Here is a 26,065-nt window from a genome sequence, read left to right on the forward strand (position 1 = left end):
CCATTTCCCCCCCACCCCCGCCCCCAAGTGGAGACTTTAAATTGCAAAGAAAATGAGAAGAAAGATTTTACTGAATATTCTAAGTTAGAAGCAGAAGATTAAAGTGTCTTAGTTTCTACTCTGATTAAAATACCAGAAACAAAATGCCTTGAATGAAGATAACATTTTTTTGTCCTCAGTAATAAATTCAAATATAGAATTCATGAGCGATAGTGGCCAGACAGAATATTTACCTAAGTCCTAATACAATGTAGGTATAACCAGCTGGCTGAAAACAGACTTCCAGTGGACTCAAGGACTCAGTGTACCCTAAAATTATGTGCAAGTCTAACTGGTAGTTCCGGGAAAATATGAGAAGAATCAAGAACAATTATAGAAAACATGTAGGTATATACTGAATATATGCTAGATAAATGGGTAAAATAAGATATATATTAAGCTCATTGCTTGTTTAAATGTAGATCAAAGAGACTGTTGCTAACAATGATTTTATAGTTATATGTATATATTTAAACTTCCCAGTGTCAGATTAAAAATCAAAATTCTGATATAAAAAGTTGATCATGGACTAAATTTAAAGATTTAAGAACTTTAGTTCATTTTAATTTTACTTTTTTGTGTGTGGGAGACTGAACTTTTATTATGACTCAAATCAGTCTCCAATTTTACTATTTCTTTAGATAGGAGAAAAGTCCATTTGAATATCTCTTACTCTATAAGTCATCAGCTCATTTCTAGGAATTAAAGAAGTTGTATCTAACATAAACTATCGGTTTTCATTTAGTACTATTATAACTGTTAAATAAATTTGCTTTTATTCCAAATGTTCAGTGACTGGACAAAGTACAGATGAAGAATTGGTAGAAAGAAATCTGGGTTGTTGATTTCATTATCTTTAACTATTTGAAGCCAACCATGTTTTTCAAAGAGACAACAATAGTATCTTCCTGCATTAAAAGATGGAGCCTGCCTCTCCCCTTAAAACTGGGCAGACTTTTGTAGCTGGTTGACCAGTAAAGTAGGAAGGAAAAGACTTTTCCAAAGCCAGGTGATTCTGCTGCTTCTTCACCAGGTGGGATATTGCAGTGGCTCTCTGGTCTGCCATGTGAACAGTCTGACTGTTCCACCGTGCTTCAAGCAAGCCCAGACTAGCCCATCAACACAGACCACTTGGAGAAACCTTGAGACTGCACAAAGACAGAGAGGCTCAGACACACCCCATCTGTACCAGCATCCCTCTCCCCCACCATCCGTCTCCATGAGAGACCTCGGGGCAGACTACTCCGCCAAATTCCTCCCTAATTCCTAAGCCACAGAAATAGTGAAAAATAGGTTGTTGTTCTGAGCCACAAAATTTTGGACACTTGTTATGCAACAGTGGATACCTGGGATACCCTCTTACAGAGAGAGTGCGCGCTCGAAGAGTTTTGCTTTACAGAAAGTAAAACTGTTCTAAACTAGAACTGCTATTTTTGAAATTATAATGTTATATAAATAATGGAGAGGTGTGGGTGTGTAGTTAGTACACTCAGGTAAATGAGTTGACAGGTGAGCAGTTATACCTAAAAAGAGATCTGTCCTGTGCCACCTTCTCTCCTTTGTCTCATCCAGTGTCCCTACCTATCTATGACTTTTGTGATTTCTCACTCACGGTTCTCAATTCTGGATGGATATTAGAGTCCCTGGGAAAACTTTTTTTAAAAAGGAATGCCAAGTCCCGGATTTGATAATCTGGAGTGGGGCTCAGGTTTAGCTATATTTTGAAAAATCACCAAATAATTTCAGTTTGCAGCCAGGGTTGAGACTCACTTTGATGCTGATGGTGCCAAAATCTCTATCCCTGGCTCAGTTCTTTTCTGGAGCTCCAGATTTACAGATTCAGCTGCCTGTTAGATATCTGGACATGGATGTCTCACAGGCTCCTGAAAGAGTAAAGCTACCACCACTGGTCCCTTCTCAGGAAATGATCCCACCAGCCACATAGACAGTCGAGCCAGAAACCAAGGAGTCACCCATGTTCCTTCATCTTCCCCATTCCCTGCATCTAGTTAATCGCAAATCAATCACTTCCTCCCAAGAAATTTGTTGAGTCTTTTTCTACACTGCCCCATCTTGGTCCATTTCTCTCCTCTCCTGGACACTGTTGGAATCCTAACAGGCATCCATTTGATCTCCTCCAAAACATTCACAAAGAAACTGGAATGACCTTTAATATGCAAGTGTCATGTTCCTCTCCTGAGTAAAGCCCTTCAATGGCTTGCCCTTAGAATAAGCCTCAAAATTATAATAAGGCTTCCAGGGCCTTGCCCACTTTTGCCTTGTGCTTTTCTTCTCCAGCGTCACCCACAATCCCCTCCTTTTCATACTTAATGCTCCAGCAATCTTTGACCTTCATTCCTTTGAGCATGCTCTTCCAGTCACTCAATCCTATCTGTTCATAGACGTTGTGCCCTCTTCCTGGAATGCTCCAGCTTCCCTCCCATTCCCCTCACCTAACTATAGTGCTACTAACCCATCGTTCTTGGTTTAAGCTAACTTCAGTCCTTGGGGGGCTTCCCTTACTCTCTAGACTAAGACAGGTCCCCTGTTATAGATGCCAGAGCATCCTTACTGCTTCTTCTATAGCACTCATCAAACATTTGCCTTCCTAGACTATAAACCCCAATACATCTGTCACTGCTGCAGTCCAGCTTCTGAGTCTGTGCATTGTGACTGACTGAAGAAATGAATGAACAAGTATTAAAAGATTAATTTCAACTTTGAGGGAAGTTTTTATGATAATACTCTGGTCTCTATACTTGGCCATGGCCTATACAAAATTCAGATAAACAAATCTAAGATATAGAGGATGTTGACTAATTTTTAAAATGATACAAAATTGGAAGGAATGGCTGAAACATTCCTGTTTATGATGGGACAAAATTCAAGGTTCCAAAACATAACAGCTGGCTGGAGTGATGAGTCAGAATTTACATACTGAAATATAAGAAAGATGAATATAAAATCCTACCTTTGTGTTCTAGTCATTGCACAAGGCCAGGGGACACTTGTCTCAAACTCAATGGAAGGAGAGTTAGTAGCAAGTAACCTGCATTTGACCTAGTGATTAATTAATGTGGCTCCTAAAATTGCAGATGTCACCTTAGACTCCTTTAATGGATAAACGGCGTCCAGCTGAGGCAGGTGCAGGTCTCACAGTCCTCTGCTCTAATCCAACCACTTCTGGAGCAATGTACTTCTCTTATAGCACCATATTTTAACAGGATATGCTCAGAAGAGCTTGATCAGATAGTAAAAACTTGGGAAGCACAGCTTATGAAAAATTGCAAAAGAGCATGTTTACTCTATAAAGATGGAATTGTGGAGAACACTTTAGTTCTTTTTAAAAAGCAAAGGGCTGGACTGCAGAAAAGGGGTTATACTTACACACCAGCAGGCAGGACTGGGACCACAGACTGGCAATGTCTAACATCCTTTCTCTGAGCATGTCCTTATCATCAACCTTTCTCATCGTCTAACTGTCTTTAACATCTGTTCTTTCTCATCCCTTAGCCTCTCTCTAGTCTTCCAATTCATCCCCCCCGCTTTATAGACCACAGATGCCTTCATCAGTCACCTTAGTGATACGCAGCCCCTGTGTTTCAGAGCCCTAAAATCTACCACTACATTTCTTACAGTTTGTAACCATGGATCGTTCCTTTGCTCCTGCTTCTGGCTTGTTGAGAATTGTTGGGGAAAGCCATGCCGATCGGCACCGTAACAGATCTGTGCAGTCCAGCACCATGGACTCACAGGCCTGCTCAGCAGTCCGTCGTTCATCAAGTTCATTTCCTATCTCATTCCAGTAAAGGCAGCTCTAAACCTTTCTCCACTTTTTAAGCCCCAAAGTGAATTCTAAAACTCTTATGCAGAGGAATGGTTTCCATAAATTTTCCCCTTCACAATCTGAAATTTTTATTATGTCTTCACTCTCCCTTCTTCTCCTTTTCTCCTTTCTCTGAATTCTTAGTAAAACAGAAGAACCTCCCTTCCATTCCACATGGGTTTTGATGATGTTTCTCTTATTTCTGGTGGAAACTCATTTCATAATTTATCTCCTCTCCTCTCCTCTTCTAATTCTTTCTCACTGCCATCTCATTCCCTCCATCAGTGAACATGCTCATGCACTTTGGGGAGATTAATTGTGCAATGACTATTTTAAGATGGATTGGAGAGAGGAGAAACTAAGCCACAGAATCCCATTAGGAGGCCTTTTCCAGAGTCCAGGTGAAAGACAGGGGAGCCTGTCCAGATTAATGAAAGAAAGAATAGAGAGCAGGTAAGATTCTGAAGGGACATTGTTACCAGAATGATGTGCTAGTTATTTATGACTTTGCCTTATTTTCCTTACTCTTTTTTCAGCTCGTTGGATGCAAAGATTGTGTCAGATTCATTTCACTTTCCCTCACAAAATGTGGCTTGAATGAGTGAATGGCTACAATCCCCCCAAACCTTTGTGGAGAGGGTTGCCATCTGGAAGGTATATTTTTTTAAGAGGTGATAGTTGGTGGGATAGGGAAAGACATCTTCTTATAAGGAGGGAGGAAGAGAAGAGTAGGCCTTTGTTTCTCAAAGTGTGGTCCATTGCATTCATTTCCGGTTGCTGCTGTAACAAACTGCCACAACTTCAGCAGCTTAAAACAACACACGTTGATTATCTTCTAGTTCTGGAGGTCAGAAGTCCGAATGGGTCTCACTGGGCTGAACTCAAGGTATCATTTCTGGAACCCTGGGAAGAATAATCTTCCTTGCCTTTTCTAGCTGTTAGAAGCTGCCTGCATTCCTTGGTCCGTGGCCCCCTTTCGTCTTCAAACCCGGAGAGGCTGGCCAAGCCTTTCTCTCATTGCATCACTGTCACACTGACTGTCTTCCATCTCCCTCAAATTATAAGGACCCACTGAGATAATCCAGGATGATCTCCCCATTTGAAGGTCAGCTAATTAGCAACCTCAATTCCATCTGCAAATTCAGTTTGCCACGTAACCTAACATGTTCACACGTTCCAGGAGGATAAGGCCATGGATGTCTAGGGGGCCATTATTCTGCCTACCACATCCCTGGACAAGCAGCATTTACATCAACTGGGAGCTGATTAGAAATGTAGAATTCAGGACCCACCCCAAGCCTCTGAATCAGAATCTTCATCCCAATCAAATCCCCAGGTGATCAGAATGTATTTTAAAGTTCGAGAAGCCACAACTAGACCGTCTCTAAGATCCTCCCCACTTTTACTTCCCATAATTCTATAAAAACTGTTTCTTTTTTCCATCTTCAAATCTGCATTATTCTTTCTCCTCCTGGTTTCCTGCCAAAAAAAAAAAAAAAAAGTTAATTTTGATTTGTACCTCTGGTGTTAATTCCCCAAAAGTCAGCCAAGTAGAACATGACAACACCTCATGCATATTTTTTGCTGGCAGGAAGTAGATGTTAGAAAAGGCAATTAAATTATGGAATTATCCATGATGCAAAGGTACTGGTCTGCAAAGAGTATTTTCTTCCCCAAGAAAATTCATAGGAAAACTACCTCCATTACTGTGTAGATATTAGTGGCCCAGCAAGTGAAGCAAAGCGTACACAGATGAGCTGTTTTTAAGGCATCTCTGAATGGCTCAGCATTTGAGAAATGTGACCAAAGCTGATTATAAAACTCCTTTCAAAGTTGCAGGAACGGCAAACCCATAAATAACTCCAGTTCCCATTGGTGTGAGGAGGAGGTTGCTGGCTGCTTGATTGCTGTCCTTATCATAGGGGATAAGGTTAAGCTCACCTCCAAGATTGCAGGCTTCTTAAGGAATGAGCCAGCCATATGCTGTGCCTGGCACCCAGGAGGCACTCCATACATTTTGGGCTTGAATCCATTAAGCTTTTTAATAGTGTGTAATACTTAATTCTTAATTAGAGATGCACTTAAAAATGAATAAGTAAAACTAGAATATGTCAGTAACCATCTTAGTGGACTCCCTGCTTCCTTTTACTCATTCAGTCAGTCATCCATTCTACAAACATTTATGAATCATCTACTGAATGCCACCCGTTGCTCTAGACCCTGTGGATATAAAGATATGCTCCCTGTCACTCAGTAGAACAAGAAGTCACGTAAGTAAATAATGGTGGCAACGTCAGTGTTGGAAGAAGTGTGTGAGCAAAGGTCTCAGGCCTCTCTTCTCCCAGCTGCCATGTACATTCTAATGGGACTTATCTTTGAAATCTTCCGTTTCTCACCTTTGCCAATCGGGATTAATTATTTAGCTTTATTATTTTTATTTCCAGCCCTGGCTATTAATGTTGCCTCCAGGCATACCATACTTGTTCTAGAAAATGAAACCCTCTCAAACTAGCACAAGTTAAAAAAAAAAAAAAAAAAAAAAGAGAGAGAGGTTATTATTATAAAGCTCTGGCAGCGTCTCATGAGACTTCAGGAAAAGTTAAAGGAACAGGAATGCCAGAAAGTGAGGCAGCTGTAAGTCCAGCCTCTCTTCATCTGCCCTCCAGCTTCTCTCCCTTTGTGTTGAATAGCTCCGACCTTCAAGGCAGAGGGTCTAATTGGCTCACTTTGTCTTTTCTAGCCAGGCCACTTCCTGACCACTGTAATTCATTGTCACTGTGTTCTGATTGCTTCCTTCATAGCACTCACTTAGCACAAGTTGCAGTGATATATTTTAATTTCTATGTTTATATCCATTTCCCTCTCTAGTTTTGGCAGTGACCATATCTGTTTTGTTATGGCTGTATCCAGCCACTAGTGCAGTGCCTGATCATAGTAGATGTTTAGTAAATAATTAAATGAAAGAAGAAGAGGGGGATAATATCACATTAACCACCCTAAAGATAGACTTAGACTTCCTCATTGTACCAGTTACACCATAGAGAAGGGAAAAGTAGGGACAGAGTCTTGGGTCCATGGACCCCTTAGCAAGTCTGTGGAGGGAGGAGGTTCTCTAAGAAAAAGGGTAGACAGGGTAGTCTTCCCCCAAATACGTCTCGACCAACATTCAAGCCACATGGTCTTTCCACTTCAAAGCCACACCTGGAGGGACCCCTTAATGCAAATGCTCCCACTTTTTTTCTTTTTAAAATCTATTGAGTAGCTAATATATGCCAAATTCTATAGGAAACACTTTACAGGCATCATCCCTTTCCATTTTTACACAGACTCTAGAAGATAATATCCTCATTTTACAGCTACAGAACCAAGTTTCAAAAATTTAATTAGTTCACCCAAGGTCATAGAGCTAGAATGTAGCAGAGCCAAGATTAGAACATAGGTCTGTCTAACTCCAGCGCTCTTTCCATGACATTTGGCTCTCTATAAAGTACTCTCCCTTACTCGGGCAAACTTAATTCCTTCTCTGTAGCAGCACAGTGCCCTGTTCATAAGGACAATACAGCACTTATTACCTACTTTTATTGTAGACATTTCTGGCTCCACTGCTAAACTATGCCTCCTTACAGCAGAACTATATCTGGTTTTCCTTTGTATCCTCAACTCCTGTCATTTAATGGGGGCTCAACCAACGTCTGTTTGCTAAGGTGAGCCTGGGAAGGATAGACAGGGAGTTACTGTGCTTTTTCATATTTTTAAAACTCCACAAAATACCATGAGTACCTTATTCTACAGAAGTAAAATTGTAAGAATGTAAAAATCTCATAAATATTCCTCCAGTCTCTGTTATTGAAATTTGAAGAACACATATATATTCTCCCTACCCATATTATGCTTAATGACATCAATCAAGTGAGACCTGCCCACTGTTATCATGGGTGGTAGATGCAGAGTGCTGGGATGGTCCACACACACACCAATGGAGTCTTCTTTTGACTCCGAGCAGCCGCCTGGTGTAGCTACAAGTTGGCATTCTCTCACTCCACATGTATGTATTAAATGCCTACTACATACACCATATTAGTTGCTTGTGAATGGGCATGGTGATTATCCAAAAATGGCCAAGATGAGGATTCTGCCCTCACGTTGCCTGCCATCTGGGAGATACGACACACACACAAATACTGGAGCTATAAAGGAAAGGGGCTAAGACACTTGCTGACCAGGGGCTACAGGAGTTGAAGCAACGATGACCTCTGGCAGGGAGTATGGAGAAGGATTTCGTGGAACACATGGCATTTCACCTGGAATGTACAATTCAGACACATCTTTAAAAAACCCAGCCTGGGGGTGGGGGCTCACAACTGGGCATGGGGAGCTTGTCTGTGAAGGGGTAAAGTCGGGCATTTAGAAAGCAAGTTGGAGCCCAATTGTTGCTGGCCTTGAATGCCAGGTTGCAGATAATGAACTTTATTCTTAAGTTCTTAAGGAAGAGGGTAAAATGGTCATGAATATACTCCAGGAAGAGCAGCTGCCTGGGACTGAATTGCAGGGGAGAGACTGGAAGCAGAGAGAGCAGTTATTTTATGTTTATTTGATAATGCCGGGTCTTTGCTGATCACACAGCTGTGTGGGTGGATTGAAAACTTTGGTCAGAGCCACTTTTGAAACTCAGACATAGTTTTAGTGACTCATCAGGAAGCCAAGAAGAATTTCTAAGGGTCATCACAGCCAGGCTCAAAAGATGCACAGTATGAATGAGGAAATCCATTAACAGCTCTTAACCAGACATCTTAGGGACTGAGAAGGGAAGTTAGTTTGGGAAACTGAAACCAAACAACGTCCATGAAAGTCACACTGCCTCACTGCCCAGTTAGTTTAGGCAGAAGGCCAGCAGGGCGGGCCTGAGGCTCAATGGGGCAGAGCCTGCAGAGTCAGATAGGGAAGCCCCAGAGAGAGGAAGGATCATGACTAAAACGCTCAAGAGGTGGCATCAAAACATCGTGCTGTTTCTAGATAGCACATTGACTTTGCCAAACCAGAGTGAAATTAGCAGAAGCAAAATAGGGGAACATAATTTTGGGAAGGTAAAACAGTTGCTAAATGAACCACTAACTAGCCATCTTGACTGTCACCCAACAGCGGCCACCTGGTGGGACCACTTTGTTTATGGCATGAGAGCCCTTTAGGGGTGCAGCCAAGTGCAGCTTCAAACAGTGGCTTAGGTGTTAGCCTGGGCTGTGACAATGAAGTAAAAGGCTGTGTGTGTGAAGCTGCGCCAAAAACAGCCTCTGCAAAACAGCCGCTGCGGGCGTGAATTTTATGAGTTCTCCGTATGCAAACTACCATTAGTCACGCATTGATTGATCCATTCCTCCAGGAGCATCCGTCCTCGGAAGCTTGGTTTCCAACTGCAAAGGCAAGCCTTTCAGTACAGCCTCACCATAACTCTTCCTTGGTCATCCACGCCTTATATTTAAAGCTCTTCATAATGACGGCTTTTTTTTAGATTAAAATGCTTAAACCCTTTTTGATACCACTGAATTATGAGTAGTGACACAGTGAGGTTCCTTTATTTTTATGTGCACATATGAGTTCACACAATTTCTCCATCTTTCTCGAAGACATTTCCATAGGAAAATAAACATAGTGAATTTATAAACAACAGGCTGAGAAACAATGCCGCTCTCTCCACATTAGCCAAGTCAAGTGATTAAAGCAGAAACAGAGGTTGGCCCAGAAATTTACTAGAATTCAACATTGCTATGTGATATCCAAGTATAAGCAGAAACTATTTTTTTCCCCTTTTTTCTGTAAAACTTGGAATACCTGTCCTAATTAAATGTCTTCCTCCAGGAATTGCATCTGATAGTCAGTTAGATTTGATATCAGCACTCAGTTATTGACAGTTTTCTAAGGATACAGTCAGTGCTAGGATATACAAAATGACAAGGATAGAAAATGTTTTCTGTGCACATCTTACCGTGTATTTTTTTCTTTTAAAGGAGTATAGGCAAGAGTAGTATAAACATCTAAAAAGGAAGTATCTCTACAAGTAGTGGTTTATTTTGTGTTTTGCCTTAACATAATACAACATTGTATTTTGCAGGGGAGAGACTGGAGGCAGAGAAAGCCATTTTTTATGTTTATTCCATAATTCTAGGTTTTTGCAGTTCACACAGCTATGTAGGTGGATTGAAAACCTTTGTCTAATATAACTATAATGTAGTTAATATAATTGCTGTTATATTAATTATATTATTTAGATGTGCCTGATGTGGTAATAATGATGGTGATTATTAAGAAATTTTATGTAATGTGAACTAAGCCATAGTGGCTTGAAATAAATGCTAGATTTTATTTAAAAGAGCTATATTGGAAGGGTAACGTAATCTTTAGATGTAATTCCAGTGCACTGGTAACAATGCGGCAAATATTATGTATTGTTGGACACATTCTGTTAATGACCTTCCTGGGCTGGATGGAGGGATTTTTTTGTGGTTTTTTTCCTCCCCACCTTGGCCTCTCTCAAAAACAAAAACAAAAACAAAAAAAGCTCAACAAAAGGATAGTTGAGGGATGCTCACAAGATGAGAATCCTTTGCACAGCCTTGTAGGCCCTGTACGATCTGGTCCCTGCCCGGTTCTGATTTCCTCTTGTGCTCTAGAAGCCTACCCTCTGCCTCCCTCCCTAATCACGTCCAGCTCCTCCCTCCTCATCCATGCCTTGCTTCTCACTCATGCTGTTCCCTATGCCCAAAATGCTTTTCCCCTTCCCCTCCCACCCATCTCTTCTCATTCATCCTCCATCCAGGTCTCAGTGGGTAAAGTCATGTAAGTCGAGTCTCCCTGTCATATGATTTTATACCACTTAAATGGAATTTTTAGGCATATATTTATGCAGTTATTTGGTCAATGTGTAAATCCTCCTCTAGTCTCTAAGTTCCAGGAAGTTCGATGGCTTGTCACATAGTAGGTGTTCAAAAAATACTCACAGAATTGGATTTTTAAAGAAGACACAGAGAATACGTGAGAAAGAACTTAGATTTGAAGACGTTCATTTTTTTAATGGATGCTAGGAAAACTAAGAACAATGAAATGTGAGAATAGAAAACAATCTATTGATTGTTTTGATCTATTGATTGTATGAGTCACACACATACAAATATATAAATATATATATATAAAATATTAGAGTCCTCAGTAAAACTCAAATATTTAGCACTTATAAAATGTCAAGATTCAAAACCAGCTTTCTAATCTATAGTGTCAGCACCTTTACAAGTCATATACCCACCTATGCTTGTGCTGGGTGGGTACATGACAGTAGCTTATGCTGTTATCTCATTACAACCTAAATACTCTTACATGCAGATCTATATGGAATAGGTGATCTGTTTTCTAACATAATCAGGAAATAGGCTCTCCTGTTCAATGAAATGTTCTGGTCAATAGCATCACATTACACATACCATACCCATTTAATCCATATTCTGTGAATCCAATTATACTAAACTGCATTTAACTCTGAAACCCACTGGTCATAATTTAACTGCTGATGAAAACGTTCGAAGACCGTACAGTGCTTTAATGATCACTTACCTTTGCACCGTGCAGTACTCTAGTATTTGTCAGTAGCAGCTGCATTAATCCCTGTGATAGAAAATTGGGTGAACCAGGTTTTACTAAAATCAATAGAACATTCTGTAGTTATTGCAAATGCTGTGAGATAAAGGTCAATTAATTCTAATAGGCAAGAAGAAAGAATATATGCTAAATTTGACTAAGAAATGCATATATGTCATTAAACATTGAATATAAACTTTAACCTATTGAAATCCTTAGTGGATATATGTATTTACTTTTACTATTTTCAATGTTTGATTTTCAGAAGTGTGTTCACGAACATTTTTTGGACTATAAGATTACCATTTCAAAAATACAATGCTCCACATTTTTGTATCTTTAAACATTAATGGAATTTCACAACACACTTCTGTGACCCTCAAGATGACTGTTTCCACTGTGCAGATAGAGAAGCTGAGGCATGAGGCTATTTCTGTACATTTTCTAAAGATACTCCCTGAGCCAGTGGAAAGGAAGCCTGAGACGGAAAAAGACTCTGTGTCCTCACTGAGAACACATCTTGTATGCATCTGTAGTCTTGGGGGAGGGTAGATTGAAAAACCAGAGGTGGCTTTTCACACATGCTCCTACACTCCTACAAGGAGGTCTTTGTAAAAATGTGTACACAAATAAAGTGGGTATCAAGGTGATTACCAGGATGAATTTTCACTAGTCTGGAATGCCTTGAGTATGCTTGATGGCAAGAAGGTAGATTAGTTGGCTTTTCAAGGCCTTTCTAATAGTTATAATTCTATCCAGTGGGCAATTCATAGATGAAAAATATTTAAAGTGTTCACCTTTCTATTTCTTTTTTTTTTTTTTTTCTTTACAGATCTATGCAGTTAGATCAGTTGTTCCCAACAAAAGCAATAATGAAATAGTCCTGGTGCTACAACAGTTTGATTTTAATGTGGATAAAGCCGTGCAAGCCTTTGTGGATGGTAGGTATACCTGTGCCTTGCAGCTGAAGATGTTAGACCTAAATATTCCAGATATTCCATATTTTTTTCCTTAAATGAACTGAGTGTCAATTCATTATGAGTACTTTAGGTCTCATAAAAATGTGCTAGGCTTCACATGATCGCACCACTGCACTCCAGCCTAGGTGACAGAGTGAGACCCTGTCTCAAAAAAAAAAAAAAAAAGAAGTGCTAGATTTTACAAACACATAGACATACTCAATAAGAATAGAATTTGGAAGTTCTTTATCTCTCATTTAAGGAAAAACAGACTCTAGATAGTTTTCAAAGGATATTGATTATAATGCTACTAATTTCCTTGCCTACCAGTCATTCCAATTTGATATTAAATGTGTCCTTGGCCAGCAGTGACTCACGTCGATAGTCCCAGCACTTTGGGAAGCCAAGGTGGGCAGATCACTTGAGGCCAGGAGTTCGAGACCAGCCTGGGAAACATGCTGAAACCCTGTCTTTATTTAAAAATATATAAAAATTAGCCAGGCTTGGTAGTGTACGCCTATAGTCCTACCTAGCTTCTTGGAGGCTGAGGTGGGAGAATGGCTTGAGCCCGGGAGGCAGAGGTTGCAGTAAGCTGAGATCGCACCATTGCACTCCAGCCTGGACGACAGAGTGAGACTCTGTCTCAATAGATAAAGAAATAAATAAATGTGTCCTTTATTTGATGTCATTCTTATGAATGGAGGATAATGTATTTTGGTCCTTATCTGGAAAGTCTTCTCACTTCTCCAATCGGCATAATTCTACTTGGCTGTATGACTGGAATTCTTAAACTTGATGCTTATGTAGTCTAAGAGGACTGGTTTATTCTTTAATGTCTTTAGTTTATGATTTTTAGATTGCCAAATTAATCAGAATATCAGTTAATCTTACCTCTAAAATCTTTTTGCTTTATTTAAAAAAATTTGTTGTTTAGGTAATCCATTGCCAGAGATGTTACAAAATCTAAAGTCTCAGGAATATGTTTATCCTATAAATTTACAATGTAATGCTTTGGATTTCCTGTAAATTATGGGAAAATTCTCCTCTCCTAATCAAATTAAACAAGTTCCAGTTTTGAACAAAGATCTCTTACTTGTCCTTAGTTATCATATGTCTTCTGTCCTGGCATTAGTTTCTATTTTGTAAATATGGGCAAGCTACACATAATCTGTCAAATAAGGTCAAGGAAGACCTGCCAGCACATTTCTCAGTTGTATCCTATTTACAGTTTGTCAAGGACAGTTTGATTTACTTATTTTCCTAGGAGTAGAATAACCTTCTTGAGTTTCTAAAAGTATAATTGCATTTCAGGGCAAGGTCTTGGAACCAAGCAATATGCTCACATTCTGATATCAGCAGTCAAGGTTTAGGGTCCTAATTGAATTAGCAAATGGTTATCATTCAGTAGACCTAGAAGCAAATCCATGGTGCACAACTTTTCTCACTGTTTTTCCCTGCTTCATATACTAAGAGATGTATAATTTTTAGTCACGAGAAGCAAATAGTAGAGAATGCAATATTAATCTAACTTTGCAGCATTAGGTGCAGTTTGTCTCAAGAAATATCTGGAAAGAAGCACATCCTGGATCAGATACATTCTCTTTTCAGATTTTACTTGCCAACATTGCCTGCATGGAAAAAAAGCTTTAGGAAAGGAAAAAGGCTATTATCCCCATTCCTTGCTACCCCCACTTAGATTGAGGCCCCCCACGTTCCTCATCATGAAAGTTTTTATTGCAGCATGATCTTAATGAGATGCACAGATGCACAATAACTGATGGACTGTCATCAAATCTGTTTGTATTTAAACAGAGCACCTTGCTTGTCCTTCTTGAAATTTTCACCTTGTCAATGTTGAGATCTCATTAATAAAACTCTTTGATTGCTGAGAAGCCCCATGAGAAGTCATTTTGGTTGGGGAGCAGTAGGAAAACTTGATTTAAAAATACTGGGTGCCAGGAAGGTGGCTCATACCTGTAACCCCAGCACTTTGGGAGGTCAAGGCAGAAGGACTGCCAGGAGTTTGAGACCAGCCTGGACAACATGGTGAGACACTGTCTGTACAATTTTTTTTTAGTTAGTCTAGAGTGGTGACACATGCCTGTAGTCCCAGCTACTCTGGAGGCTGAGGCAGGAGGATTGGCTGGACCCAGGCTGCAGTGAGCCATATTTACACCACTGCACTCCAGCCCGGGCAACGGTGTGAGACCTTGTCTCAAAAAAAAAAAAAAAAAAAAAAAAAAAAAAAGCCAAACAACTGACAGTCAAAAATATTTGTTAGGAGTCATTTATGAGGCATACAGAAAGCACTCTGAGTGGCTGAAAAACTCGAAGCCGTTTCAGTATAATTAAAATTTAATAATAACAGTTTCAAAATCCTCTGTAAATATGGCTATTTCTTCTTCAAAATTAGTCCCTAAAGCTCATTGTCCAAATTACAAATAGAATGTATATCAAAACATGACAATTAGAGGACTAATTGAATATGGCAGTTGTGAAAACAGTAAACAACTCAACACCACCTTCTGATTAAAATGAACAGTATTTAGCATTTTAAAATTTTAGTTTTATTTAGAAAACTGAAGCATAGCTCTAAGTAAGAACTGCCCTAATTATTATTAACCAAGACTTACCAAGAAACCTAACGAAAGGGACTTTCTAAATTTCTTCAAAAGGAAAATGCTGTGAAACATTAATTCTCTGGACAAATTAGAGGAAGACCAACCCAGTTAATGAAAAGGCTGAATTATAGCTTACTTTTAGGCGCAGTCTTATTATTTCAAGTACGTGCAACTCAGACAAGTCTAAGAGCGGCATTGAGTTGGAAACTTTAAATAGATAGGAATAATTAGCCTGTCTAAACATTAGTCAAAGCCATGTGGCCTTCTGCTTATCTGACAGTGACAGTAGACTCAATAATTGGGAGCCTACTAATTTGAAATATAATATTATAAAGACCAGCCTGAAATTTATCTTTGTTTAGCCAACATACTCCTTGTAGAGAGCTATTAGTATATTTAGATTAGAGCTATTAGTATATTTAGAGAATGCTTAAAATTGTTAAAAGAATACACTTAAAAGAGCTACTCTGTTTTAGAAATACTGTGCCTATTTATCTGAAAACAACTGATGTCCTCATTACCAATAACTTGTTATTGAAACTACCTTCAGCACAATTGGAATGAATGAATCAACTTTGTTCGACTATGTGGAAACATGGGTTGCAGCTGGCCAGCGATAAAACATTTTTTTAATGTCTTGTAATTTAATTAGGCATTTAATTTATATATAATTTAATATAATTTGAATATAATTTAATTAGGTATCTTCTCTGAGTCAGTGCAGTTCTACCTACATATGTGAATGGGATGGATAGAACCTGGGGCCCAACTTTTCACTTAATGAACTTTTTTTGGTTTCAAGGTAGAAGTCTTGTAAAGACCACATCCCATCTCTATCCATGCTAACTCCAGAGAAACTAATATCATTATAATATGTCTTCCTCATCCCCCTGCAAGATGTGAACATATGAATAGGGACAGAAAAAGAGAAGAAGTAGCCAAATAGAAAGCTGCAATTCACATTGTTAATAATATTCAGAATCCCATATTTGGTTCAGAAGATTATAGGTATTTTTATTCATATATCAAACAGAATAATTTTAATTCTACCTGTGGCAACAAAGCTGCTAGAAAATTCTCAAGATATATTTCATTTTCCCTAAGACAATATAATGATAAAAAAGTAAGCTTCATGTAGTAAGGCTTAATATTTTGATAAAACCAAGATCATACAGTGAATTAAATGAAAATCTGGGAAATAAAAAATGAAACTGGCATTTTTATTAAGATAGGATGTATCAAAACAAATGAAAAAGCCAAAAAGAAAAAAAAAAAAAAAGCTGCTACCAAGATGGAAAGGCAGAGATGAATTTTGTGTGGTGTTTTATGATGTGAATATTTGTTGAAGATTCTTTGTCTTTATCTAGGCAGTGCAATTCAAGTTCTAAAAGAATGGAATATGACAGGAAAAAAGAAGGTAAGATTAATATTGATTGTAAATTGGTAACGTCTTCAATCAAAACCTTCATGGTTGTTATCATTTTAACAAGGTTTCCAGTTTTTGGCTTCTTTCAAATATGTTAATATATACACCCAGAAAGCTTCCAAATTCATGACTCTCGTAAATTACCAGATACTCTCACTAGTAATGCCCTAATTTTCTGCTCAGTGTTTTTAACAACCAGGTGTGCTTAAGAAGTCCCAGAGTTGTTCTCTTTTTTAAGTATAAAGGGGAGCCCAGCTGGAGAATTCAAAGGATTCAAAACATTAACTTGCCTGAACGTATCCTGTAGCACAAAGAAAAAAATTAAGGAGTATTTTAAAGATACTTGAAAACTCTAAATATATTTTCGCATGTTTTTCCACCTGAAAGAAACTGTCCAAGGCTGCCCTGAGATGCTTTTTTGGCTGAATTCTAAGGTAGATCATTAATAAAAGAAGAAGAAAAGAAAGTGCCTTAGAACCATAATAAGTAAGGGACCTTCTTGAACACTGGTGTACTGCTCTTTGAGAACAAAGGGAAGGGGATTTTACTGTGTCCCATTCAAATTGGTATGCTTTCTTGTCAAGTCACAAAGGGCCTGGGATTTCTGGGAGCTCGTGAGATGCATCTGTGCATACACACTAGCAAAAGTGTGCCGCTCCTTTCAAAGTAACTGTTCCACTCATTCCCGCTATGACACAGCAAGGCCTTGTGTTTCGGTTTTCCCAGGATATCGTACGCCAGTCTACCCTTCCCCATGGGGGAAGATCACAGGCCTGCAAAACAGGTTCTGAACAAACAATAACACAGTATTACTTTCATAAAACCTGAAGATTACTGAAATTACAGGAATCATCCTTTCTGTTTTTCTCCTCCTGGTTTCATGTAGAATAGGAAAATTGTGAGTTTTTTTTTTAACCTTTGTATGCCACCATCTTTGACAATCTCTGCTTAATCTTTAATCATAGCTTCCCAGGCCTCTGTGTGAGATGAACATGATTTGCAAGTGATTGAAAGGCAGTATTTAGACTTACATAGAAAAATTTCAAATGTGTGGTTTGGGTATTAGATTTTTCTGATGTGAAAAAAAGAGCAGATAGCAGCTGCAGACCCAACTCATTACTGAGTCTCCCTCCCGGAGGTTGAAAAGGAAAATGGTCTCCCAGCCAAGTAGATGTGAGGCTTGAGAGCCAGAAGCTGCTGTGGGTGTTTTGTGGGAATAAGTGCCACTGGCCTTGCCTTGACCCTGGGACACACACCTCTCACCTAGGAAAGCACTTACTGGGGCATGATTGTGGTTCGAAAGGAAAAGAGAACAGGGAGGAGAACTGAGAAGAGGAAACAGTTTCTTCTTCTTTTGTAAATGTGTTGAAGAACAAAGCCAGGCTGATGCTCACCTGGCACTCACTCATTCAGCAGGTGGGACAGGGTCGTTCTTATGGTTCAGGCGTCTGTTCCGATTGGCGGGGCTGGTACCATACTGTTTGTTGAGTACACTGAATATCAACTGGGTACAAAGCAACATCAAGTCAAGCATATAACATAATTAGGAACAACATCTTCTTAATTTTCTTGATATTCTTAGGTATTCACCATTAGAACATTTTAAGAGAGATATAGTAAAACTCTGTATTTTAGACTCTTGTGATATCGGGGGGTCTAAACAATTTCAGTTGTATAAAATGCAGGGTGGTGTTATTTCAAAGGAAATAAAATGAAGCCTTGTAATGCTATTCAGCTAGCAGCCGAGAGGTCCAGGGGCTTTCTCACAGGAAAAGGGGGACTTATATCAGTTTGGCATTACCTTGAAGCTGTTGTCTGCTCCAGCTGAAATATTCATGGGATGGCAGGGCGCAGTGGCTCATGCCTGTAATCTCAGCACTTTGGGAGGCAGAAGCAGGAGAATCACTTGAGCCCAGAAGTTCGAGACCAGCCTGAGCAACATAGGGAGACCCTGTATCTACAAAAAATTTTTAAAAATAGCTGCATCCCAGCACTTTGGGAGGCCGAGACGGGCGGATCACGAGGTCAGGAGATCGAGACCATCCTGGCTAACCCGGTGAAACCCTGTCTCTACTAAAAAAAATACAAAAAAAAAACTAGCTGGGTGAGGTGGCGGGCGCCTGTAGTCCCAGCTACTCGGGAGGCTGAGGCAGGAGAATGGCGTAAACCCGGGAGGCAGAGCTTGCAGTGAGCTGAGATCCGGCCACTGCACTCCAGCCTGGGCGACAGAGCGAAACTCCGTCTCAAAAAAAAAAAAAAAAAAAAAAGTAAGAAATTGCTTTAGTTTTAAAAGATATATGATTGTGTATGTAACAAATCCTATGCTGTCTAGGAAAAAATGCTATTAATAAACATATTCAGCATGTTTACAGGAAATTAGGTAGATATAACAAATCCATATATTTCTATCTATTAACAATGAAATTTTAGAAAATAATTGTAAAAGAAAATAATTTACAGTGTCATAAAAATATGAATTACTTTGGGATAAATTTGACAACAAAATTTCAGTTTTATTAAAAGCTGAAATGCATTGCTGGATTATTTTTTAATTTAATAGATTGAAAAATAAACTATACTCATGGATTAAAGTGTTTAATACCTTCAAGATTTCTTAATTTTCCTCAAATTGATCTATAATTTCAAAGTGAGGCCAACTAAAATCTCAGTGTGCATTTTTTATATAGACAAGCAGATAATAACATTATATATATAAAAAGGGACCAAAAATATCCAAAACAACTTCGATAAATAACAATGATGAGGAGCATGCGCTACCATATTTTAACACTTATTGTAAAGGTACAGTAAGCATGACAGTATGGTTTTGTTATACAGATAGTCATGCTGATCAACGGAACAGAATAAAGAATTCAGAAATAGACGCCAACACAGACTTCCAATTGATTTTCAACAAAGATGACAAGGGAATTTAATATGTAAAATTATATTTTTATCAACAAATCCCGCTGCGACAATGTATATCCAAAAAAACCTTGTTTTTCAATCAAAATGCATTACAGACTAAATTCAAGAGCAGAAACATACTAAAAAGAAACTAAGGGAAAAAATTAGTGACATTTGACTATTCAAAGATTACACATATGGGCCAAAATGTAATGAAACACAAGTGGAACAACATAGAGAAATTGAATTTGTCAAAAGACACAGTCAAAAAAGTGAAAAGGTAAGCACAGTTTGTGAGAAAATATTTTTAACATATATATCCAGATAAGACTCTTTATCTAGAACATATTAGAAACACATATATCTCAAAAATGCAAAGTGAAATCACCCAATTCACAAAAAAAGGAAACAGTTGAATGGACATTTCACGAAGCAAAATATATAGATGGCAACAAAGCCCATTAAAAGATGTTCAGGCTGGGTGTGGTGGCTCACTCCTGTAATCCTAACACTTTGGCAGGCCGAAGTTTGGGGATTACTTGAGTCCAGGAGTTCAAGACCAGCCTGGGCAACATTATGAGACTCTTTCTCTACAAAAAAAAAAAAAAAAATTAGCCAAGCATGGTGGTGCATGTCTCTGGTCCCAGCTACTTGGGAGGTTGAGGTGGATGGACCACCTGAGCCCAAGGAGGTTGAGACTGCACCTCAGCCATGATCCTGCCACTGCACTTCAGCCAGGGTGAAAGAGCAAGACCCTGTCTCAAAAAAAATTTTTTTTTAAACATCATTCATTATTAAGAAACTGTGAAATAAAACCAAGTGGTCTTCAACTACACACCTACTAGAATGATTAGATTTAAAACTTTGGGCATAGCAAGGGTTGCTAAGAATATAGGACAACTTGAACTAGTCTACACGAAATGGTAGAACCACTGTTGCAAAGGGTTTGATGACTTGTTAAAAAGTTAAACATATATCTACCATATAACCGTGACATTCCACTCATAGGAGAAATCCAAGAGAAATGAAAGTGTATGAGCAGAGAACAACTAGTACATGAACTCACAACAGCTACATTTTTAAGAGTCAAATACGTTCAACAAATTAATTGTTCAATAACAGGCAAATAGATAAACAAATAGGGTATAATAAAGTGTATGGTAAATAAAAGGACCATAAGCATCACAGTATAGTATACTGGAATAAACAGCAAATTATTGATAGATGCAAAAACCATACATGAGTATGAAAATAAGGTAAACAGTAAGTGAAAGAAAGGTAGATCAGGCCAGGCGCAGTGACTCACGCCTGTAATCCCAACATTTTGAGAGGCTGAGGCGGGCTGATTACTTAAGGTCAGGAGTTCAAGACCAGTCTGGCCAACATGGTGAAACCACATCTCTACTAAAAATACAAAAATTAGCCAAGTGCGGTGGCATGTGCCTGTAATCCCAGCTACCTGGTAGGCTGAGGTGGGAGAATTGCTTGCACCTGGGAGGCGGAGGTTGCGGTGAGCCGAGATGGTGCCATTGCACTCCAACCTGGATGACAGAGCAAGGCTCTGTGTCAAAAAAAAAAAAGGGTAGACCAGAAAATGGGGTCTCTACTATGTATTTTCATTTATACAAAATTTCTTTAAAAACAAAATATTCTATAGTGACAAAAGGCGTAGCAATGGTTGTTTCAGAGTAGAAGTTGGGTGGGGGCAGGTAAGGAGGAAATGCAGAGGAGAGGGAGAAAACTTTTGGGAGTGAAAGGAATATTTATTATCTTTATTGCGGTGATAGTATTATAGGTTTACACATATATTAATATTCATCAAATTGTACATATTAATTATATACATTTTATTATGTTGTGATAAGTCAAGTTGTAAAACGTTGATACAGGATGGGGTCAACAGTCGGTACCATAAATTGGCCAGGACTAGTTGTGAGTTGATAATTGTGTCTTGTAAGTTATAGGTGCTGAATTAGTTGGGTTTTTTTTTTGGTCATTGTTGTTTGTTTGTTTCTGTTTTTACCACTTAGCTATTCTGTCCAACAAGACATGAGTTACCTTATTGATGATCACCTAGATGACATTTGGGGAAATCAAGAGCCTAGGGTAGGCCTCAGATTGTTTCGAACACTGAAATAAATATTTTTCTTCACCTTTCCTTTTTCTGGCAATATTACCCAAAGTTGCAGTTTGGTGAATTATTTTAGTTCCCTATGTTGGTTCAGAAGACCAGACATGGAAGCTACATATGAGATCCTTTGTGGTTACCAGGTTTAAAGGCCTTCCAATTCCTACTGAGAAAGACATCAGAGATGTTTATGGTTCTCCTGAAGAAAAATTCTCTGTTGTCAGAGAAGACCTTCAAAGGTTTTCAGGGACTTCCCAGAAAGCATTCAGTTCTGAAACAAAGTGCACCCATTTAGGCAGCCATCTACCTCTGAGGCAGCTGACAAATTAACCAAGACATTAAAGAGAGAGTTAATTAGAAAGTTGAGAAATGGATTTAAAATCTCCATTTCCATTATGGGTAACATTACTTGAGTGGTGCCATCCTATTAGCTAATGTTTGGGGGTTATCTCCTGTGTAACGAACTAAAAACTCTGTACTTCATAAATGCTTATAAGTGTTACCTAACTTAAACCTCTCTAGCAACCTAGGATTTAGGTCATTTTCATATCTCATTTTACAAGTAGGGCAATGACCAACTTGTAACAGTTAAGTGAATTTCCTAAATTGTGGATAGTAAAATAACGCTAGAAAGGTCCCTTTCTCTTAACCCTTTTTTTTTGGAGAGGGGCGGGGGGCTTCCTATGAAGAGACAAATTGGATTTTCTCTCCCCTAGACCAGCTGGATTATTTTTATGGAGGCTAGGATCTGTCTTTGGTAGTCCTGGGGTGATGAAACACACTTCCAAACAGGCTGGTGCTGGCGGATAACTGCTCCTAAAGAAACATGACCCTGTTTATAAAACCTTGAGGGTCCCTTCATTCAAGTAGTTATGTACAGAGGAGTTTCCATGGTGAATCTGCATTTTGTGGCAAGTTATAAGTAACTTCCTGGAGGTTTGATATTGGCAATATTTCTTAGGGAATGAACCTGAGAAGACCTGCATCAGAATCTCCCGCAGTGCTTGTTAAATCTAGAGATATGAAATCTACACTTCAGCATGATGACTCGACATCTCTGGCACTGGGGGCTGGAATTTGCTGAATGACAGCAGAAAACTTTTGTGTAGATTAATTAAAATACCAAAATGTAATAGGTTTTGAGGCAACAAACAACAATGTATCATGCATGTGAGGTATAAATTTCTTAGTTTATTTCAAATCAATTTTGATTTATTTCAAATCAATTAGTTTATTTCAAATCAAATTTTTCACTCATACTAGAGACTTTCCATAGAACTGAGACAGGTGGTGAGAATTTGCTCCAACAGGAAGTTTCGTCAGACATGGTCAAATATCAATTCTGAAGTACTGACGTGTAGAATGTTGTAGTCAACATAACAGCAAGGCCATATGAAATCATTACCAGAAGAATAACCATAAGTCATGAGAGAAAAATATGATACAGCAAAGAAGACAATAAAATGATTAACCAAATTACTCTCCAACAAAATAACAAATAGCTATAAGTTGTGGAAGATGCCGTTTAATTATGTCTTAGTCTATCTGGGCATGCTAAAAATATTTAATAATTTTAGTCAGCAAAATAAAGACCCTCGTACAAATTGTCAACAAAAGATTTTTTAAAATTCTAGAAGTACTGAATCTGACAGTTAGGTAGAGGAAATCATTGGTAATATTTCCTGCTACAAAACTCCAGAAATACTAAATATTCTATCATAAACTTAAGATTAAATGCATTGTTGACCTCTAGAGAAAGTGCCAATATTTGCCAAGGACTAAATAAAGTAAGTTCGGAGATCAGCAAAGAGCAAGGAAAGCAAAACTGAAGTTTAAGGACTGCCTCAGAGCAAACACTGCGTCCAGATCCAATACTCTTTGGGACTAACTACCACAGAAATGTGGATGGGAAACAAAGCCTTGCCAAGGTGTCCCTGAGGTAGTGGCAGAGACAGGAGACAGATAAATTCTAGGCAGAAAAGGGCGGGTCTCAGACAAAACCCCACTCTCACGCCTGAAACTGTGGCCCAAAGCGAGAACTTCCATCCCTGTTTTCCTGCTCCAACATTGCCTTTTCCAAAACCATCCAGGGCCCCACCCCACCCCATACTGTTTCTAGAAAAACCTCAGACTCAGCTGGCAGAGAGAGGAGAAGAAGCTGGATGTCAGAGAGAAGGGGCTTGACTTTTAAGGCACAACTTGACTGCATAACTTCAGAGAAGAATCTGGCTGGAGCTGGCCAGATTTCAGGGAAAGATGACCTTCCTACCCTGTACCCTTTTCAGCTCCCCTTCCCGCTGAGAGCCACCTTCATCATGTGGGAAATAAAATTCCCCACATTTACCATGCTTCAGTTCGTTTGAGCAACCTCAATTCTCATAGACACTGGACAAGTGTTCAAGTGTGACTCAGCCACACTTGCCCTTCACCCTCGCTGGCGGAAGGCAGCCACTTCACACGAAAAGGCAGAGGGCCCAGTGAGCTGTTAACACTTTAGCTGCTCATGGATGGCAGAGATAAAAGAGCACTGAAACACTCTCTCTTGGGCTTTGGGGTTCATGGGAAACCCCTACCCCCAGAAGCTGCCTCTGTGCCTGCACGCAGTTTGCTCCTGTCGGCTCCCAAAAGTGCTCGTCCTGGCTCCTGCACCCTGTCACCCATACGCTCTAGCACGCGAGGGGTGGAGCACAGGAGGTCCGAGTGGCTGCCGGGGGGTGTGGCGGTTAGCACCTGCCAGTGCTGAAGCGGCGGGTTCTAGCGCTCCTGCACTCCAGTTGTCACCTTGTTTGCTCGCAAGCTCCCTCCCTTGAGTAGTTGAGGCACTACTCAAATAAGTAGGCACCCCTGTCATGAGTCCCATGAAGGGGTCAGGGAAATATCCTGCTTCAGTAGGCACTGACCACGAAGTGTAGATCAATAGACGTACACTCAGTAAGCTTGTAGTCTTAAGATAATAATTACCCTTTGGCAAGTCCAATAACTTAGGTAGGAAGCTGACTGCCTGTCTTCCCACTCAGGGTAGGCTTGGTGGAGAATAACAGCTGAACTTGAGCTAAAGAAAGATAATGTATAAAAAAGAAAACATCGAATAAAATTGATTAAATTAATTTTGTCTCATATCGCTCGCTTTCTGCTCTGCTAAGATAAAATGGTCTCAGGAGGAAAGCTTCCTCAAACCAAGGTCCTCAGTCTCTACAGACTAAGCTCACTGACCTGAGGACAAAGTTATTTCCACAAATATAAAAAAGGCACTTGATCAGTTAGGGAGGCCTGGAACAGACCTATACATATATGTCAAATTGATTTTTGACAATGATGCAAATGCAGTTAACATATGGGTTGCCTTTCAGACAAATGCTGTTGGCACAACTAGACACCCATAGGAAAGTGAAAAATGAGCCCGGACTGAAGCTCACACCTCACATGAAAACCTACTCAACAGGTTCATGGAAATAAGTGCAAAATTCAAACTATAAAACTTTTAGAACACATTTGATATTAATGCTAAGCAAAGTCATGTTAGACATGACATCAAAAGCATTATTATTAAAAGGAAAATTAATAACCTTATGTAAAGTAACCATTTTTTTCTCTGAAAATAACCCTATTACAAGGATGAAAAGACATACCATAGACTGAGAGAAAATATTTGCAAACACATACATGACAAAGGATCAGTATCTGGAATATATATCAGGAATTCTCAAAACTCAACAAGAACACTAAAACAAATGCAATTCAATTAAAACAATCAAAATAGCAATGGAGATTTCACTGAAGAAGGTATGCAGATGACAATAAGCACATGTAAAGTATTAATCTTCATTAGCCATTTGGGAAATGCAAATTAAAGTCACAATAAGGTATAATGGGTAAACATTTAAAACTGGTGATAATATCAAATTCTGGAGGGGATAGAGAGGAACTGGAAAACTCATACAATGCTGGTGATAAGGTCAATGCATCATATTCAGAAAAAATAATTAAGCCATTTCTTAAAAAAAAAAAAAAATTACATGAAATAAGTACAGAGCCTAGCAATTGTGCTGCTGGATATTTATATTGATAGAAGAAAAAAAATGAACTTATGCTCACTCAAAAACCTGTATATAAATGGTCATAACAGCTTTATTTGTAATAGCCAAAACCTGGAAACAACCCTGATATCCTTCAATGGGTGAATTTTTAAACTGTGGTAAGCCACATCATCAGATGCTATTCATCAACAAAAAAAGCAAACAATTGATACCTACAACAACTTGAATGAATTTCCATGCAATTATGCTGAGTGAAAAAAAAAAAAAAAGACCGTCTCAAAAGATTATATACTGTTTGATTTCACTGATATAACATAGTTAAAATGAGAAAACTGTAGAAAAGGAGAACAGATTAGTGGTTAGCCATGTTCAGGGAGAGATAAGGGAAGGGAATTGGATGTGGATAAAAAAGAGCAATATGAAGAATCTGTGGGGTGATGAAAATCTTTTGTGTCTTTGTTGTGTTAATGTCAATATCTAGGTTGAAATATAATACAAA

General features: G+C 38.9%; 1 protein-coding gene and 1 long non-coding RNA gene across 15 annotated transcripts in view; one reads left to right on the plus strand and one right to left on the minus strand.

Annotated features, from left to right (window-relative positions):
- Nucleotides 1-26,065, plus strand: part of SPATS2L (spermatogenesis associated serine rich 2 like) — a 179,031-nt gene that overhangs the window by 92,173 nt on the left and 60,793 nt on the right. For all 14 annotated transcript variants that reach the window (XM_017946759.3, XM_017946755.3, XM_017946766.3 and 11 more), the window contains 2 exons: nt 12,321-12,429; nt 16,436-16,485. In XM_017946759.3, coding sequence (XP_017802248.1) covers nt 12,321-12,429; nt 16,436-16,485 — 159 coding nt within the window. The remainder of the gene's footprint in view (nt 1-12,320; nt 12,430-16,435; nt 16,486-26,065) is intronic.
- Nucleotides 3,317-26,065, minus strand: part of LOC108581384 — an 82,663-nt gene continuing 59,914 nt past the window's right edge. Inside the window, exons 4-6 of the long non-coding RNA XR_001893521.3 lie at nt 17,889-17,998; nt 11,465-11,515; nt 3,317-5,344 (exon numbers count right to left, since the gene is read on the minus strand). This is a non-coding gene — a long non-coding RNA (uncharacterized LOC108581384). The remainder of the gene's footprint in view (nt 5,345-11,464; nt 11,516-17,888; nt 17,999-26,065) is intronic.

This window comes from Papio anubis, chromosome 10 (genome assembly GCF_008728515.1).
Source record: "Papio anubis isolate 15944 chromosome 10, Panubis1.0, whole genome shotgun sequence".
NCBI classification, from domain to species: domain Eukaryota; kingdom Metazoa; phylum Chordata; class Mammalia; order Primates; family Cercopithecidae; genus Papio; species Papio anubis.